Genomic DNA, 20,562 nt, shown 5'->3' on the forward strand with positions numbered 1-20,562 from the left:
TTACATTGTTTACAAGAAAAAACAAGCAGTTCTTACTTGTACAATGGTATTTCGGTGTTTTTTTTATTTGGATTAAAATACTTTAATTAAGTGACCCCTACTACATTGAGGGAACTAGTGGAATACAGTATTGTAGTGTTACATACAGGACATTTATAAGAACTCCAGAATAGTGGAATCCAAATGCAGATTTATTATTAAAAATATTTATGATTTGCATACCTAGGACATATTTTTCAGGTACTAAGAAAAACAATAAACAGTTCTAGTGTTCTTAAATGTATTTATATTAGTATTGTATATGATTATTGAAAAAAATTCCCCACTACCTTTTGGTTTACCTAATGTAAAACTCAGCTTTATCTTCTAGCCATCAGAAAGATAAATTGCTGCATGTCAGACAGACTGAAAACCAAAAATCACTTATAAAGGTTGCCAAAAGCAGAACAGAAGCTCAGATGCTTAAATAATATGTAATGTCATTAAACATCAAAATAAGGTCACTGTGGTACTTCGGCTGTTCTTTCAAGTGACTAGCCAAGCAATGTTTTGCTTTGCTTTTTTTTTCCTCCCAGTGGTATACTTTCATCTGTTTCTATTTTTTGGGCAAAAAATTAAATTCAACATGAGTACTAAACAAACAATACTAAGTATTAAGGCTAAATTTATGCCTTAACAGAGTTCACTAAATCTTCTCTCAATATCAGTAACTCTTTCAAAAAGGAGTGTGAATTAGACATCAGAATTCACATCAGCATGTTTCTACAAGTTTTCAGTACAGATAGAGAAGAAAGATTAAGAATCATGTAATCACAGAATATGCTGAATGGAAGGGACCGACAATGATCATCGAGTCCAACTCCTGGCCCTGTGCAGGACATCCCAAGAATCATACCATGTGCATGATAGCATTGTGCAAATGTTCCTTGAATTCTTTCAGGCTTGGTGCTGTGACACTTCCCCTGGGAGCCTGTTCTAGCGTTCAACTATCCTCTGGGTGTAAAATCTTTTCCTGATATCCTCCCCTGACTCATGTCATTTTATGCCACTTCCTTGGGTACTGTCACTCGATAGGTACTTGCCCCTTCTCTTCCCCTCACAAAGATGTTGAAGACCCCAACAAGGTCTGTCCTTAGTCTCCTCCAGGCTGAACAAACCAACCTACCTCAGCCATTCTCCACAAATCTTCCCCTCAAGGCCCTTCACTATGTATTGTTTCCCTCCTCTGAATGCTCTCTAATAGCGTAATGTCTTGCCTATACTGTGGTGTCCAAAACTGCAGACAGGTGAGGCCAAAACACCTAGAGGTGAGGCCACACCAGTGCAGAGCAGAGCAGGACAATCACCTCCTCTGAGTGGCTGATGATGCCTGATGCCTCCCCAGGACATGGTTGGCCCTCCTGGCTGCCAGGGAACAGTGATGACTCAACTTGCCATTGACCAGGAACCCCAGGTCCCTTTCTGAAGCACTGCCTTCCAGCCTCTCTTTACCTAGTGTATACACTCAATCAGGATTGCCCCATCCCAGGTGGAAAATTCAGCACTTGTCCTTGTTAAACCTCATACATTTGGTGAGGGCCCAGCACTCTGATTTGTCTGGGTCTCTCTGAAGACCATCTCTACCCTCGAGGGAGTTGACAGCTCCTCCCTATTCGGTGTCATTGGCAAATTTATTCCTTTGAAACTTATGTCTAAGTTGTTAATGAACACAGGGCTGAGTATGAAGCCTGCAGAACCCCACTAGTGACAGGTCACCAAAACTCTGATGTCACCCTATTCACTACAATCCTTTGCACCGGATCTGAGAGCCGGCTGCTCACCCAGCACATGATGTGTTTATCCAGCTGCAGGCTGGACATTTTGTCCAGGAGGATACTGTGAAAGACAGCATCTAAAGCTTTACTGAAATCCAAAAAAATTACATCAACGGCTTTCCTAGGTCAGCTAGGTAGGTTACTCTTTCATAGATGGAAATCAGGTTTGACAAGCAGGACTTTCCTCACACAAAGCTGTGCTGTGACTGATAAGTGCATCGTGCTACAGGTGTTTTTCAATACCTCCCAGAATAATCTTTTCCAGGCTTTTACAAGGCACTGAAGTGAGACTGAAAGATCTGTAGTTTCCACGGTCCTCCTTGCCCTTCTTGAAAACTCGGACAGCACTGGCCAGCTTCCAGTCAGCTGAGACCTCTCTAGATTCCCAAGACCACTCAAAAATCATTGAGAGAGGTTCTGTGATTCCATCAGCCAGTTCTTTGAGGATTCTTGGATGAATCCCATCAGGCTCCATAGATTTGTAGGGATCCAGCTGGACCAGCAGATCCCAGACAATTCCAGTGTCAGCTGGGAGTTGATGATTCTTACAGCCATGGTTCTCCAGTTCAGGGCACTGAGACTCCCTTGGTCCATCATCCATGTTGAAGATGGAGGTAAAGAATGTGCTAAACCCCTGTGCCTCATCCCTGTCCCTGTTTGTGAGGTGACCACCCTCATCCTGTAATGGGCTGATGTCATTTTTACACTGTCTATTTCTATTAATATATTTGAAAAAAAACTTTTTTTATTGCCCCCCACATTTCTGGCAGCTTCAACTCCAACTGAGTTTCAGCCACACAAATTTTCTCCCTACAGTGGCATCCAGCATCTCTGTATTCCTCTCATGCCACCTGATCCTGCTTCCACTGCACATAGACCTTCCTTTTTTGCTTATTTCCAAGAGAAGACTGCTGTTCAGCCAAGCCAGCCTGCTTGACTTTGGACTTTAGGGAATTGCTTGCTCCTGTGCCCTTAGAAGGAGGTGATGTTTAAAAAGTAACCAGCACTGATGAACCCAAACACTTGCAAAAGGGACTTTACTTAGCTATCTGTAAATTATCTGGAACAATTGAAATAAAAATCAGCATACTATTTCCAGTAATATATGTTCCTTGGAGCCAATAGCATTGATCAGTGAAAAAAAAGTAATTACTGAAGTCAGTTTAAAATCTGTTTACTTCTCTTGTAAAGAGAAAATACAACCAAGTTACTTGAATCTTAAGTCAAAGAACTAAGCAGCATGATTTTACATTTTACATTCATGCATGCTATCTAGATTTATATACTAATAAGAACACTGAGACAAAGAAAATTGACCAACAGTGTTCAGATTAAAAGACAAACCTGTGTATCAATGGATGATAAAGAACTGCAAATGCATAATGAGGATTATGCTTAGCACCCAAACACAAAGAAGCAAAGAGGTAGGTCCTAACCAACTTTCTTCTGCAAAAATCCTATAGCTGCAAGGACCTTCTAGCAACAAAAGAGTAATTTGTCAGAAAACAACCCATTAAAATGATGTTCACTATGAAAATGTTGATTGGCATTTATTTTGTGTAACTGTAATGACCTGAAATTTCTTTGTTTGAATCTATATAATTCAATCAGGCTACAATGAGAGAAAAAAAGAACCTTGAAAAAGGTATTTTTCAGTTCTGAATGGACTGAAAGTCCTTGGAGATTCCTCTTTTGTCTCCGGTAACAACAGAGGAAGCCTCAATGACTTGATCAGGATGCAGCATGATGTAGGACTATGGTATTTACTGTCAGAATCACCTCTCCACAGTTTGTCCCACCCTTGTATCAGCTTTAACAAACTAATTCTGAAATAAAATAAGCCAACCTAGGTGAACAAAAATGTGATCCATTTCATTCAATTCATCCTGTGGCTATGTGACTGACAATCCAACATGACAGGAGAGGGATGAGGAGGAACACATGATTAAACATAGGCAGGAGAGGCAGGGAAAATGACTACCTCACTACTAGGATTAAGTAGGAAATGGCACCTCACTACCAGGATCAACTTAGTCTTAATACTAGGCCAAGTTCTTAGACTGTGAATGCTAACACTCACTGGTTTAAAGTAAAATAAAAGCCACTCCTCAAAAATGTAATCAAATGAAGAAAAGTATGATTATTAACCCAGAAAAAGGGTTTAAAAATTACAGTCATACAGTAAGTAACTAGCACCTTACAGGTCAGCTAGTAGGAAAAAAAAGGGGGCGAAGGTAAATTTTCATACAAACAGCAATGCATCAGCTGGGAAGAGTTTCAGGTATTTTTTTAAGTACAAAAAGGCCATCTTAGAGACATCTGAGAGCTACAGGCAACAATACATGTTAAAAGACCACTGGGAAAAAACAGGAGTTGACTGTTCAGCCTCTGCAGCAGAGGCAACATGGTTCTTTGACCCAAAAGCTAGAACTTAAAATAAAGCACAGTCAACTCATCATTAAGGAATCAATATGCAGATGTATATATTTTGTGCAGCCTTTTATAGTAAGAGTAAACAGCGAAGAATTGTGCATTCCTGATATATTTTTTTTAATCAATATGTATCTCTGCTTCCATGATATTCACTGGTACAGCCTTTTGAAATTTCCAACTTCCATAAGGCTAATACATTCTAAACTTCACAAAACAGATTTTGATGCATACATGACCACTACAGTATTTGGCAAAGAATCATTGAAACAAGAATAAAATCATGATACAAAATAAAGGGATACAGATGTCTATTTTCAGTCATACATACACATGTAGTGAAAAGCTTCAGAACATATGTTTTAAATGACTGTTTCCTAATCCTTACAGAACAACATACAATGTACATGAAATAAAACAAAAAATTGGGTTGAATAGAGTAAGTAACAACTTTTAAGAGAGAAAACATGCACAAAACTGTTTGGCTGACAGATCAATTATTCATTTTCAAACAATACAATTGAAATTTATTATACAGGAAGAATACCACATCATAATACATGTCTATCAGGTTTCATAGAGACAACTAAAATCTGAGATTTTGATCATGTATTTGCGCAACTATTTTTCTACACATGTAGGTAGCATTCTCTGCATGAGTAGGCATTAATTGCTTAAGAGTTACATATTTTGTACAGACTATGTAGTTTATACTTTTTAATACAATTTGTTATCACATACCCATGTGTCTGCATGAACAGGCCTGATGTTGCTGAGAAGCACCTCCTCATAATTTCCATAATCACTGAATTTAACCACTGCAGTTGTCCCAGAAGAATGGAGCGCTTCAATTTCTGCCCGGTAGAACTTAAAAGAGAAATTTTCAAAGGTCATAAAATACAACCAGAAATACCACAAATACTTAACAATTTCCTTTTCATATATGTCTATGTCTGTGTCTATGTGTCTGTGTGTCTGTGTGTGTGTGTGTGTAATTAATCTTAGTATTATATTTTGTTTTAAACTTGTACCAGATATGAAACCAGATATCTTAAAATTCTCATGGCAGACTCCAAGGACATGGCAGAATGTATTTAGAATACTCAATGAGAAAATACACAGCTTATGTAAGTAGACCGTGCATTTAAAAGACCTGTTTTCATCTCTCTAAAAGCAGAACAAATTCATCACTAACACAACTGCTGCTGTATACAGAGAAATGGTATTGTAAGATGCTTACTCAAAATATACATCCAAAAGTGCTTATCAGCCATATACTGATATGGGTTGTATGTATGTACTTGTATACCTACCTTATCATATAATAAAACATGCTAAAAATGTGATGAAAATATGATAAAACTGTCCATTCATAAAGTCCTTTTTCTAAACACAAAACTTGGGGGTTTTTTTACATATATGCAAATATAGTTTTCTTGAAGGTATGCAATCATTTCTATCTGACTGAACACAAAGAAATCACTGCCTCCTAATATGGTTAAGCTCAGTACTGCATTTTATCATCACATTTCAAAATTGTCTGAAGTGAGCAGCAGCATTTACTTTAACTACCAAGAAACCAGTTACTTCCCAAAGCATATCTTCTAATTTGCTGAATACGTAAGAGTCTGGGATTATCTCATTATGTATTTCTCTTGCAAGGTTTGTACTTTCCAAAATTTCAAGACTTCATTTCACAGTAATGCAAGTATGCTTCTCAAAACAGGAAACAATTCAGTAGTATTCCATTACACTTCATACTAATCCATCTACTCAAGCTACATATTCCTATTTAAGAAAGTCAACTGACTTTATGCTGCCACTACCAAAAATCCTGCATGGCCTATCATTGGTTCAAGTCATAACAGCAAAAAAGAGAAAAATAAAGTTATGCTGCTGAGCTAGTACTGACAAAAAAAAAAAAAAAAAGAGGAAAATGCTTCTAGTAAATGACAAAGTAAACAAAAAATTATCAAAAAGGAAAAAAAGGTGTGAATAAAACATACTTAAAGAATAACAATATTTAGAGTAGTTCTCAGTTTATCAGAAAGGATCAAAACCCAAAGAAGAGTGGCAGAGAACTCTTGAACAGATGACAACAAATCAAAGAAAACAGTCTAAAACTTCCTTAGTAAAGGAGCAGAAAGCAAAACGTCCTGCTGCAGGAGAAATCTTATTAATGGGAAAAAAGAGCTGAATATAAAGTATTTAAACTTTTAAAAAATCAGTAATATAAAACTGTCATGCAGCATAATTAATTTGTCCACAAATTCTTTAGCTAATAGCATACAAGTGCTAATCAAAATCAAGCCTTTTGCTGTTTCTGTTCTGAAATGATTAAAAGAAAACCAGCAGGTTTTTACAGCCCCATTCCTGCAAACTTTATTCTTCCTTTGTGCTGCTAAAGGTTGTGTGCTGACTTGTTCCAGAAAAAGGTATTACACATTTACCATTATAGATATTCTAGACAGCACAGCATCCTGGTTTTGTTCCTCAGCAAAGAATATGGGCACCTAGATTCATATTCATCCCTTCAAATTTTTGGCACCTAAGTCAAATGCTTCAGTGAGGATCTTAAGTCACCCTAAACTCCACCTACATGAGAGAAATAAGGACTGGATTTAAGCACTCAAAAACTTTCGTGCAATGAATGTAAATGATGTGTCATAGATATAAAAAACAGAGCATGAAGCTAGGCAAGAAGCACACTACACACCTATGAACAAAGGCCATGTAGCAGTGTGCTAAGTATCTCCCACACGTGCATAAGGGAATATTAGAGGTACAACTTGAGATAATTCTCATTTGGCAAAGGCATACCTTATTGTCTTCCCAATAAAGAGCAAAACATTCATCCCCTGGTCTCCAACTTTTTCCATACTCCATGTGAATCGATGGTTCCACTACTTTCTCTGGTTTAATGGGCCCAGTTCTCCTTTTGGGACCGGTGTTGTAATACAACATTTTGTCATCAAAAGATGGGATCGCAGTGGGTCCTGATGATTTGATAGGTCCTACTCGTCTTCCCTTTTGATGATGCTCAGTATCTCCATTTGGTACAGCACTAAAATTATCAGTCCTACTGGGATTTTGGTAATCATTATTAACACCAAAATGTTGCTCACTTTTTACCATAAAGGCTTCATTACTTATTGTTCGTGCCCTCCTATCACAAAAATTTTCAGAATTGTGTGTTTGGTTTTCCCTTTTCCCACGTTTCTGATTATTGTTGTCTGTCACATCTTGAGCAGCAGAATTTTCCTTGAATTCTGTGAAAGACACTCCTTTTCCTACTCTGTTTTGCATGTTGTTATCCCTTTTTTTGAAAGTAATATCACTCTGGTGAGTGGTTATGGGATAACCCAAATCCTTTGACCTATCATTTCTAGGATAATGTCTGTCACTTTTATTTTTTTCATATGTCCAGTGTTCTAAAGAGCTATGCCTTTCAGGACCTCTGTTCCTTGGTAACCCACCACTTTCCAAAGCCTGCCTTGAATTCTGAAAATCCTTTTGAAAACGAGGGGGTTTCTCATTCCTTGGTTGTCTCATGTCATTGCGAGAAACGTGTCTTGAATGATTCTCTTTGATGCCATTCTGTTCTGTATTCATAACTTTGTGCTGTACTTGATGTGTTGGCTGAAATTGCAATTTTGGTTCTACAAAGAAAAAAATTATTTCAATTAACATATTTCACACAAATACATTTTAGAAATACTGTTTCAAACTCTGATAAAGCAACAGTATTCTTTAAAAATGTATGCATCTTTGTGACATGAAATGGAATGGTACACACAGAGAATTTAGCAGACACATTTGAAATGCAATTCCTAGTTATTGGAAAATATACAGTACTCTGGGCTGTGCTTAGAACCAAACCACCTATGAGCAAGAGAAAAGCCAGGCATAAATTTCTAGGAGATTACTCGTTCCTCCCCATGGACATGAATAACCCACTTGAGTAAGAGCCATTTAAGACAGAAAAATATAATTCCAAGATGGAGAAAGGAGAAGAGAGGAAAATGAGGAGGAAAAGGGAATACTTCTAATCTGAATTGAAACTTTCTCTGAAAGTAACTTGCTAACAGCTATTCAGGATGAAAGAGAAAAGGCAAGAAACAGAAGCAATAAAATTAACACTGCTGGCATAATGTAGATAACAAGAATAGCAGCAAAACCCAGGACTCTGGAGACTCTGATCAGTGAGCCATAACAGCACCTGCTCACACATCACCTTTAAGAGCTTCAACTCTTAACTGATAAGAATAAAGACAAGATTTTCATGAATATCACTAAAAAGAGGAAACATCCTATGGGCTGCTGGAGAGAAAGAGAGCTGTGGGTATCTGTGAAACTTTTTATGGAATTATGAGCTTTTTAGGCAAACATGGAATTTTTAATGGGTTGTTTAGATGAAGAGAAAAAGAAGGGCAGAAATGAAGATGAACCCAGGGGAAAATGAAGAATAAATGAGATTAAACAGAAGAGCTGCAAGAAAGTAGATTCCTGGTCAATACAGTCCTGCATGTGGTCACTGGAACCTGTCTCACCTCCTTATTAAATTCTCTCTCTCAGTTCTCTGTTATGTATGTGAGGGGACATGTTTTTAAACCTACCAGCGAATTTGAGGTAGGATAAGCTGGTAACTGGGAGAAGGAAGACCTGCAGCTAAATACTGGAGAGACCATGAGTCTTGAAGGCCATCTGCCAGGGAGGCCCCAGGTCTGGGCTCACTTAGTGACCAGATCTATATAAAGGACATATATGTACTGGCCTGCAGCAGACAACAACCAGGGGTGTCTGAGGTGGGTACCAGAGGTCAGGGGTCTCCCTGGCCAGGAGAGACTCTCATGTGCTGGAGGCTGGGTATGACATCTGCTAGCAGACTTCCCTGATGGGAAAGGAAAACACAAACCCATTAAAGGGATTCATGTCTACATGAGCAATTTTGTGCCATGTGGGCAGCTGCAAAGGTGTCATTCTCTTGCTTGTGTCCATGAACCTGAGCCTGCATGGGCCTGGTGGGGCTGTGCACTCAGGCTCTTTTACATTCCCATGGAAAGGAATGTTACCACTAGAAACAATGAATGCTGATACCCGACAGCAAATGTATCAACTTTCACAATTACATACTAGATGATAAGTTAAAATTAAAATGTAAATTTTACCTTTTGTTTTTAAAGAAAAATACTTCCAAGCATCACATTACTTCTAGTAGTTCACAGAATTTTTATCAATTTAATTTACTAAATTGCCCAATAAGCATCTAGCTCAATTTTTACATATATTTGACATAGCATAACTTTTAGAAGTCATATTTGTTTTACAAAAATGATCTAATGTTTTTGGTTTTTAACATGACACAAGCATACATAAGGCTTAGCTTGAACATGATCTTGATAAAAATACATCTTACTCTATAATTTATTACTTTGAAACCCATCGCATTTTTAATGCATTAATATGTAAATATATACAACTCAGAAAGATACAAGAGTGTCATAAATATGCATTTTCTTTTTAAAAATGCAAAGATGACTTTAAATCTTGTATAATTCATTTTTTGTTGTTAGAGTAAAAGCTTTAAAGACAGAAGTACCTCCTTATTTCTTCTTTACAAATGAGACATGAAAATACTGTTTTTCATTACTTTGTATCTGTAACTTTTTACTAAATATCTTCATTACACTTTTCCACTTCTGTATAATACCAATTTTACAGACTTCCTATCATCTAGAATGATTTAACTTCCTAATTAATTAATTAACAGTCTTTGTTCACAACATTTTTAATTTATACCTCTTCTCTTCTGGTAGTAAAATGCTTAGGCTTCCACTCTTCCTATGCAAAACCTAAGATCTTAGGTCTATTCCTAATGTTAAATACACACGAAATGACTTAACAGTTCGGTGACCCTTGAATGTTTTCTCCCTTGTACATACTGTTACAGAAAAATGCATATAAAACTCTAACTTAATTCACTATAAACCATCTTATTTAATATTCTGAAACATTAAATCCATTAAATTAAATTTCTAAAAAGTCTCTGTTCCAACAGAAAAAAAACCAGGAATGGGTTCATGACTAGATTGGGCATGGCAATACTCTCCTAGGTGTCAGGATATTAGGTTTGGCTCCAAACATTTCCTCTTAAGGGCTGTCCTTTGCCCTTTTTATAAATGAACAAACATTTCCTGAGCTGAGATGGGTAGTGACAGCACTTGGTACATGCAAGGTACAAGGACTCTATACAACACAAATGCATCCAAAGCAGTTAAAGTTTAGTTAAAGCCTTAAGGAAAAAGCAAAACATAGACATATTGTTCTATAATTTAAAAAAAGTTTACTGAAATTTCTGTTCAATTTCTTAGCATGTAACGAGTAATTTTAGTTATTGTCTACACAATATAATGTGATAATAACATAAAAGCAGCAAGCTGATTTAGAAGTGTGTTGCATCCTTTGATTACAGATTTTTTTTAAATATTAGTGGAAAGTTATAATAATACTACATGTTAGACAGCAGGGTAAAGTGACTAGAGAATTTCAAAACAGTGAGCACGTTATTTTTTTCTATGTTTCTTTACTGTGACATACAAAGGCTGACACAAAACACCTGACTTATTTTAGTTTAACCTTAAGGTAGGCAAAATCCAATAAACTTCTGTTTTCTACAGAGGTGCAGTTCTTGTGTTGAAAGTTTCCCTGGGGACCACATCATACAGGGCAGCCTTGAATGAGCAGGACACATTAACTGATTGGCTGACATTCAAGCACAAATTACTCACAAATGGAAACTGCCAAGTAACAGCAACTGTTACTTTGTAAACAGTAGTCAACAAAAAAAGCCAGAAGATGAGAACAGTACTGGTTCTTCATGTATTTGTGCCATCTGGCCTGATCACCACAAAAATGAAGGGATTCTAAAGTTTCTTTATGAGAAATAGGGATCAAAAAAAGCATCAAGGGATCCCATTCACAAGTTGTCTACCACAACTGCCTCTATTTCCTGCCCCAACTCCAAGAAACCATTAGCAACTGTCCCCAGAAAACTAATGCTTCCTACAGGGCTATAACAAATATTAATTTAGAATTTAACAAGAAGATTTAGTAAGCTACTCTCAAAGAGCATGGTTAACTCAGTCATGATCGTTGTAACCAGAGGTTTGGGAAGATAGTCTGGAAAAAATACACTTAAAAATTATTGATAAGGTTCCTGTCATCTACTCAGAGGTTTTGAGATGATGAGCAGCATTTTTTCAGAAAACACACACACACTCGTTCACTCACTCATGTTACCCATTTTGGCTTTTGTAGGTGATGACGCAAGAGAACTATACAGGACAAATCACATTCTCCTGATTACAAGAAACCAGCAGGACCTGCTGCACTTGGAAATTCCAGCCAACACAATTTATAAAACACTGCTCAACACACAATAGAATTTAAAGAGTATGGTTTCCTGCGGTCCTCTCCTGTGGATTTTATCATATTTAATAATGTGGCTAAATTCAATGACCGTGGCCCTTCCCACACTGGTGGCAATGTTTTAGGTTTCTCCTCTCAAACTGAATAATACTTTTATGTAACTGTATGGAAGTACATCTTTGAGACAGTTACCTCCAGGGCATATTCTATCTTGTACTGGCCAAAAGATTAAAAAAATAGAAGAGAATTAGTAATACATTTGCAAATACTTGGTCATGAAGCAAAATTCCCATTACTCAATAGCTCAAGTTAAATAAATATCAATATAATTCTTTCTAAAATGTAGCAACACTGAGGAACAGGGATGTGAGTGCACCTTTCTGTTGAAACAAAACAAACACAAGCTGAGAATAGTGATAATAAATAAGTGGACAAAAAATCTAAAGCATTCTGCATTGTATTCACTACAAATTTTAACTGAATGGATTGAAGGACTCGAACAAAAACTGATAGCTTTTTATTATTCTTTAAAATGTATGAAATTGATTATATTTGTCTCCTTTATATTTAGAGATAAAATGAAAGTACAAGCTTTGTAACATATATCATCAATGCCAACATACCAGTACAACAAATATAAGCCATTTTCTTGATAGTCACAATTAGCTCTGACTGAAGTTGAATTTTTAGAATTAAGGCTGAATGAGAAATGTGACTATTACTCAACTTGGATCTCTTGTAAGTATCCATACTTGTTGAAAACATGGCTACTTCATGGCAAAATTCAAATGTTACAAATTTCTTTTAACTGCAAACAGTCAGACTATTTTTTTCCTCTCCAAGCAGCCTCCAAGATATTCAAACAAATTTTGTGACTATAAAATGAAACAAATATTCTTTAATTACATTGTATTGTATTACCATTTCAAACCTTTAATTTATTTGGGACTAGATAAATGATAATGTTCATTATTCCCTAATACAATTGCCAGAGCTCTTGGTATCATCTTATTCTCTCTGATAATCCTTGTGTTTACTTATTTAAGCTGGCAAAGATAGATAGTTGTTTCTCAAAACAAAAGATAACAATAAGGAGATTAATGGAAAAAATCTTTTGGGTTCAGAAGCAGAAATTAACCAAGTGCAAGCATAGGCAGCTAATTGAAAGCAATTATGTCTACTATTTGTGTTATCTCTTGCAGTCAGGAGGTTTCTCTTGCCAAAATTCAAACTACTTAATTCCAATACAGAAATACTTCTGTAGGTGCCCCCAACCATTCACATAAATAAATAAATAAATAAATAAATAAATAAATAAATAAGCAAGCAAGCAAGCAAGCAAGCGGTTTAAAGCTAAGGATTTGGTTTTTTTAATTCTTTGCATTTCATTTGAAAAAAGCATGTTTAAAGTATGCTGTGGTTTACAGTTAAAGAGCTAGCAGATCATGGAGTCAGATATTTTACACTTTTGATGGCTGTAATTATTTAAAACAGGATTTCCTTAACCGAAAAAAGAAAATGAAACATAATAAACCAATCAGAAGATAACATTTACGGGGCAAAACACTAACATGCTTTCTTATAACTAATATGTACTGCTTTAATAAAAAAAATCAAACAACAAGAAACTTAATGTGCTGTCTTAACTTTTAAAAGGAATATAAGTACCTCCTAATACAAAGGTATTTAAATGTTTTTCTACTTGTTCCAAACACAAGTATGAAAAGGTACCAAGTCAAAGAAAAAAATTCAACAGTTCTTCAGTTCCTGTTCAGCAACAGAACCACCCAGCCAGAAGTGAATTTAGAAATTCTCCACACTACTAAGGTTTAAGGCACAATTAGAAACAGTAGATAAGAAAAACAAGGAGGGATGCACAAAGCATATCAATCTTCTGTGTACTTGAAAAGAGAAATAATTCTTTTTTTCAGACACTTTCTCTCCCCACATAAGGATCACATAAGATTTTGAAGAAAATTTGGAATAGTACAGCATTAAAAAAATATTTAGCTCAGTTCAGCAAAATCGTCTTTTGTTTTCTGTATATCACATCAACTCCTGGTCATTTAGAAGGAATTACACTCTGTCTGAAATGTACACGACTTTAATGCTTGCAATGATAAATATGGCCATTACAGTTAATTATCTGCTCCCAGTCATATACAAACATATTACAATAGGGGCGTGCTCATTTATTCAAAACCACTGTCCCTGCTCGAACCCCTTTCTTTCTGAATACTTAAAAAACAGTATGAGATTTGAGAGACCACACAGGACAGCAAGGTGCCAGAAATACTGCAGAACAATTTATCTTCTTTTTTATGTAGTATAACACAGTGTTTGGTGAATATAAATGGAGAAAAACCTGCCAGCCTGGGAGCTCCTTAGTGTATTACTGTGCAGGAAAATCAATGAAGAGACATTTTTGGCTTTGTAACATTACATATTTGAGTTGTTTCCATCAGTTTGTCCAACGTGCCTTTCATTTCTGACCAATACTTTTCTAATTCTAAGTGAAACTACATGTCTCTACTGCTCACAGATGACAGAAACAAATTAAATTTAAGAGGTACTAGTAATACATATATCCTGTTGTCTGCAGACATTTGGATGCAGACTTTGTGACTGAAGAGTTCACAGTGCTAAGTATGGTCACTGCAGATAGATCACTCAGCAAATACTTTTAAAACTCCTGTCATCTCAGTTTGAAAGAAACTTAAGACAAGTAATAATCAAGAATTTAACTGAAATTATTTTCAAAGGCTGAGGCAATAAAATGGCAGAAAATTAACTTTCAATATATGATTTTAAGGATGTGTTTGAATTCATCAGACTGCAGAGTTTTTCTCAAATTTGGCAAGGAAAAAAATCACTTTTGAAAGTAAAAAATAAATACGCCTGTGTATTTCTTGAAATATCCCTTTAAAAGTCTCTGCAAGAAAAAGTAAAACCTGGCATAGAAACAGAGATGTAATCCTATGGGCTATAAACTCTCAGTAAGGAAAATAAAAGCTAAGAACATGAAACTAAGCAACCACTTCAAAGCCTTGCAAAGCACAACATTTACTTTCTTTCAGAAAAAGAAAAGGCAGAAAGATTGAAAATAATTTCACTAAATAATCAGAAAACTTTCTGAACTCTTCAAAAATGCTAACAAGTTGAGTTTGGGTTCTTTACAGGAAAGCATGGCTCAGGAATAGTACGCTAGATTACATATTGATTAGTCAGATAAAGCGAGAAAAACCAACATAGTGATAAAAAACACAAAAGCAAAAACCCTGTGTGTCGTGCTATGAAATATGCCAGAACCTTTGGTTACTGAAGGAGTATAAAAGCTTTAAAAAGTTTTAATAGAATTATGTTTTCCTTCTTATGATATTAATGGAATCTTTTTATATTTATTTAAGAGGAAAAAACCTCATAAAAGCTATATGTATTTATCTTTAAAACACAATAAACAAGATTATAAACTGAAGTAAATAATATAACTGAAGTAATAAATATATCTATTTTTTACTCACATAACACTATGCTTTATTGTCTGCATACATGTACTAAATCCAAAGGATCATATAAGTCCCTCTAAGCAATCAGTAGTATCATTTTAAAAAAGCAATTCATTCATTTCAGAGGTCTTGATAAACTACTATTACCTACTTACTTCAAAATCACTGACAATAAGAAATTTATATAACCCGCAGGGATTATTTCTTTTATTTTCCTTTACATGTCTTTCAGTCAAACATAAAAGCCTTCTGTAATATCTCAATATAAACAGAAAATGGATCCAAAGAAAAATCAATGTCAGCAGTGTAAGCCAAAAACACTACCACTGTTTTCATTTCTGTTCACTGTAAAAAACCTAATGCATCTTTGGTAAGTAAAATGAGTTGCCAAGAAATATTTCAAATATCATTCCCTATATCTGCTTTCTGAAAATGTGGTTATACTCATTATCTGACCAGTTTACAAAATTTTATCAGCTAATGCAGAATGCTGGTGTATTTAAAAGTTATTTTCTTTGAATATTTAGATTTTTGATAAATACAGTGAAGAGTTATGATATCATGAATGAAAAATCCTGATTCAGGAATAATCCAATTATTAACAAATTGTGATTTATGTCATCTTATTTCAAATTACTGACTTTTAGACATCTAACCACCACAGAGCAACTTATGTGACCTTTCCTGAGAGGAATAATTCTCCAAGCACTCTTTTCTTTTTTAATGACTGGCTGTGGAGGAAATTCTAAGAATTAACTTTTAGATGACAACTAGAAAAAAAGAATTCTACCTACATTATCCAACATTTGTTCCAGACACATTAGTTTCAGTAACTCACCCTCTACTGTTAGAGTACCCATTTTGGATTCCAAGAAATCAAACAGTGTACTCGGTGCAGATGGTCTGGCATTTCCTAGCTCTTCTTCATCTTCTGGTCTTATTCGGCCTCGGCCTTTCCCCTTACCTGTAAGCATCAAAGTCTTTTTGTGAATGAGTAATAAAATAATAAAAAAGCACACACATGTTTTCATTTGATTTAGAAAATGTTTGTATTTTCTGTCTTTAAAAAATTCTGTCACAGAAAGGCACTGACAGGACAAGGGAGAACAATTTTAAACTAAAAACTGGAGGGATTTAGATTAGATGTGAGGAAGAAATTCTTTACTATGAGGGTAATGAAGCACTGGAACAGGTTGTCCATAGAAGCTGTGGATGCTCTATCCTTGGAAGTGTTCAAGGCCAGACTGGATGGGGTCCTGAGCAACCTGATCTAATGGGTAGCCTCTCTGTCTGGGAGATGGAACAAGATGATCTTTATGGTCCCTTCCAACCCATGTTCTTCAGTGATTCTGGAACACACATTTCCCATTTACGGCTAATTAAGTATCTGACTTCCAATTCAAAAATTTTGACAAGAACATAATACGCAGAAACCTTTCTTAGGGATTTGCTTTCAGGTCTGCAATGCATTCTAACTTGCAGGAAAAAAACATGCAAATATACCCTTCTATAACTACATTAGTAATCCACCATACACAAATTCTTTGACTTGTAAACAGTTTTAAAGCATCTCTTTAAAGCAAGTTTTACCTCTAGGTGGTGGTCCCTGAATAGGTTTCTGTTTACTGTTGTTCAGAAGAAAATTTAATGCTGCCTCTAGGCTGTTACTGTTATCCATAAGTGCCTGTCTTGCTGCTTCTTTGCTAAAACCCATCTCTGTTATGTGTTTTAGAGCCTTTTCATCAACCTGAAATAAAAGGTACACACAAAAGTAATAAATACAACAATCTATAAACCCATCAGATTTTACATTAATTATTAATTGAAACAATATTTCTTGTTTAATTGATTATAAATATTCCAATTTTATATAAAATATTTGCATACAATTTCAAAAGAACCAGGAAAATCAAGGCATATTTTTATTAGTAATATGGTTTTTCATTCATTAGTTTACAGTTCTACTATGACAGGCTTTCAAGCACAAATTCTCATTTCTATGAAAACTAAAATAAATACTTCAAAAAAATATGGATATTAAAACTAGCCATCTGTTCCAGTTTGAACCCTTTCAATACTTTTGCAGACAATGCAAAACCCAGTTACTTCTTAAAATACAGAGTAAATATAATAGAGGCTCGAGGTTTTGCAGAAGAAAGCAAAGAAATGCAAACAATTTGCTTCTGCAGAAATGCAGGCTCCGTTATTCCAAACTGTATACAGCATGATGACAAAAAGCCAAAACAGGAATCACGAAGCATTAAGTACAGAAAATAACACTGCACCTGCATCCAAATCATACCATTTACCCATCTACTTCAATAGCTGCAATCAAAACCATTCTTAACTGGAACCCCATGAATATAACATTCTGCCTACAAGTTCAAATATAGCCATATCAAGACCCTACAAAAAACCCACAAAAGCCCAAGCCTAATGGAATCTAACCTCTGAGATAAATATTTAACTTTTACTAAATAAATGTTTAGCCTAGGATCACAATCAAACTCGTAACTATCTCAGTAAGGTACACAAGCAGCATAAGCATTCTAAGCAGACCTCAAAATTAATTGAAAGGAAAGTCGTAATTCCTCAAGGTATTTTGATTTTATTCTTGTTATATTTGGGCTTTTGTTTTTAATATTACATATTTAAGACTCCATTAAAGTCTTCTATCTTACCAATTCTCGGTAGACACCTTCATTCTTCCCCTCTGGTTTTGCTATCTTCTCTTTCTGGAACAGTTCCCTGTTTCGATTCCCTCCAGCACTCACACTGAGATTGCTTCTGCTACTACCACCACCTCCTCCAAATGTCTTGGTCTTTAGATAAGCACAAAATAACATTTCAGCAAACAGAAATAATGAAAATAAATCTGAATATTTAGCTGGTAGAAAAAGTGCAGTTCTTTTCTTGTTGTGGGTTTGTTGGGTTTTTTTTTATTATACTATGGGTCAACAAATAAACCACTAATTTACACACACACAGAAAAAGATGAATTTATTAGTTAGGATTTTCTTTCCCCTGTGCCCAAATGAGGCTGTAAAAAGGGTATATAATTCCAGCTGTTGCAACTTACTAAGCAATTTGAGAAAGAAACTAAAAAGAAGAACAAAGGAGAACATATAAACCTGACACATTAGAACTAAATTTCCTAGCTACTTTTTCAGACTAAGTTCAGGGAATCATGGGGGCTTTGAGAATTAAAAAGAGCAGATTAAAATTGATAACCTGCATTTATTACTTAAATCTTATTAGCAAAATTGTAAACTCCTCATTTTTTATTAGTGATAGCAAAATCATATCTACGATAAAACATTATGATACATTTATTAGCTTTATTAAAATAAGAACATAGCCATCAATTCAAAAGGACTCTGATTAATCTTTTTAAAGATACAGGAACAGAATTATAAACAGGCAAATATCAGAAAGCATTTGTCATTTAGGCAAGAAATACTTAACAAGAAAAAATCAATCACAGTAAGTAAAATGCTGCAACACATGCATTCTAACCTCTTTGCTCTTTGCTACTTCTGCAATAGCAGCTGTTCTCTGCTTTTCAAATTCATCATTGTCCGCAACAGTTTTTACAGTATTTGTCATTTGCAGAGTCTTTCTGCGATCAAGGTCTCTGCTATCCACTTGCACATAAGATGCACATTTCTGAAAATGCAAAAGAAATTTTTAATTAACTCTTCTGCCTGCTCTCCTTTGAAAAAAGGCCCACACAAGTTTTATTCCATTAGAGCAGCAGACTCATAGATAAAAAATATGATAATGTAGCTAAGACATCGTGATTTAATCATGATGATTCTTGGAAATTTGCTGATCCTTGCCAAATTCCCTGGCATTTAAGAAGGGACTGAATTAATGCCTACATGATCTGACTAACAAAATCAAAGGCTCCAAACACTAAAAAAAGCTAAGTTTGAAATCGAGAAGAAAAATGTTACTGGAAACTGTCACAAGAAAGAGACAGGATTAACACAGTTTTGGGGGTTTTTTTAACAGGCATTTTTTATATACAAGTTATCAAGATCTAAGGTGTTTTGATAGCCTTTACTTAACTGGAACAAGATACCTAGATATCATAATACAGGTACTTTTATGAAGTGATAAAGTACACTATACCTGCCCAAAAGGTACAAAAGGAGGAGGGCCACCTTCTGTTCCAATGTTACTCCTATTGTGTTTTGCCAAACTCTGTAAAAGAAAATTGATAATTAATAAATTGCAAACAGAAACCAGATTATATGATAAATGTCTCTATTTCAGGAAGTATATGAAATTTGCAAGATTAATATTTTAAGCAGAAAAGAAATTTGTATTTTTAAATCTTGGGTCACCTAAGGTACGAAGAGGGCTGGAGGAGAGGCAGAGAAACAAAGGAAAGTATGGAATTTTGCATAATCACTATGGCAAATACATAGAATAAATGTAGAAAACTCAATTTTATACCAAAATCTACACTAATAGAACAAAGCACACAAATAGGCAGCAGATGTTTCTTCATATAATGTCCAATGAACTTGCTGCCAGTAGAGATTGTAAAGGCACACAGCACCTTTAAAAAGGGTTCAGCCTAGAGAAGGGAAGGTTCAGGGGACCTTATTGATCTGTATGAAGGAGACAGGCTCTTTTCAATGGTGCCCAATAAAATGACAAAGCCAGTGGACAGAAACTGAAATACAGGAGATTCCCTCCATCTCATAAGACATTTTTGACTGTGAGAGTGACTGAGACAGGGAGACTGGAGAGTCCCCATCCTTAGCAATACGCAAAAGCTGCCAGGGCACTGTCCTGGACAATTGGCTCTAGGTGGCCTTGATTGAGTCAGATGACCTCCATCCTCAACCATTCTGTGAAATTCATGATCCCATGCAAAAGCAAACACAGAAAGGATGAATCAGAATTGTATCCTCTGATATATAGTAATTCTGTATGTCAAGGCTGTATAAGTGGTCAGACTGCGATTTCTCCCTAAAAATAATCTCCCTTTGCCACTGCTGGAAACAAAATGCTGTGCTACTAGGAAAAAAAAAGAACAGATCCTTAATGCAGCAAAAATGCATCAAAATTGCATTTCCTATAATGTATCTTTTTATCATCTTCATTTCTTACCGTCCTTTTCACCCACTGGACATTCATACATGACTACATACACACTGTTGCCAGATACTGCCTTAATTACTTAAGACTATATATTACATTTATCTATCTATTACCCTGATGTAGAATTTATTTAAATCCATCATGTTAGAAATGGAGTATAAACATGAATAAGCTTTAAGCCACTGTGTCGTTAGAGAATTTCTTAAACTAAGTAATAGATTAATTTAGTCAATACATACCCAAATTACAACTTTTGGTCCACTCCTTTC

At 35.4% G+C, this 20,562-nt stretch overlaps 1 protein-coding gene across 6 annotated transcripts in view; it reads right to left on the bottom strand.

Annotated features, from left to right (window-relative positions):
* Positions 1–20,562, bottom strand: part of TDRD3 (tudor domain containing 3) — a 91,916-nt gene that overhangs the window by 18,922 nt on the left and 52,432 nt on the right. For all 6 annotated transcript variants that reach the window (XM_015622823.2, XM_033514419.1, XM_015622811.3 and 3 more), the window contains 7 exons: positions 19,313–19,384; positions 18,695–18,844; positions 17,860–18,000; positions 16,769–16,925; positions 16,017–16,142; positions 7,065–7,903; positions 4,986–5,111 (listed from right to left, as the gene is read on the bottom strand). In XM_015622823.2, the coding sequence (XP_015478309.1) occupies positions 4,986–5,111; positions 7,065–7,903; positions 16,017–16,142; positions 16,769–16,925; positions 17,860–18,000; positions 18,695–18,844; positions 19,313–19,384 (1,611 nt within the window). The remainder of the gene's footprint in view (positions 1–4,985; positions 5,112–7,064; positions 7,904–16,016; positions 16,143–16,768; positions 16,926–17,859; positions 18,001–18,694; positions 18,845–19,312; positions 19,385–20,562) is intronic.

Source organism: Parus major, chromosome 1 (genome assembly GCF_001522545.3).
Source record: "Parus major isolate Abel chromosome 1, Parus_major1.1, whole genome shotgun sequence".
NCBI lineage: Eukaryota > Metazoa > Chordata > Aves > Passeriformes > Paridae > Parus > Parus major.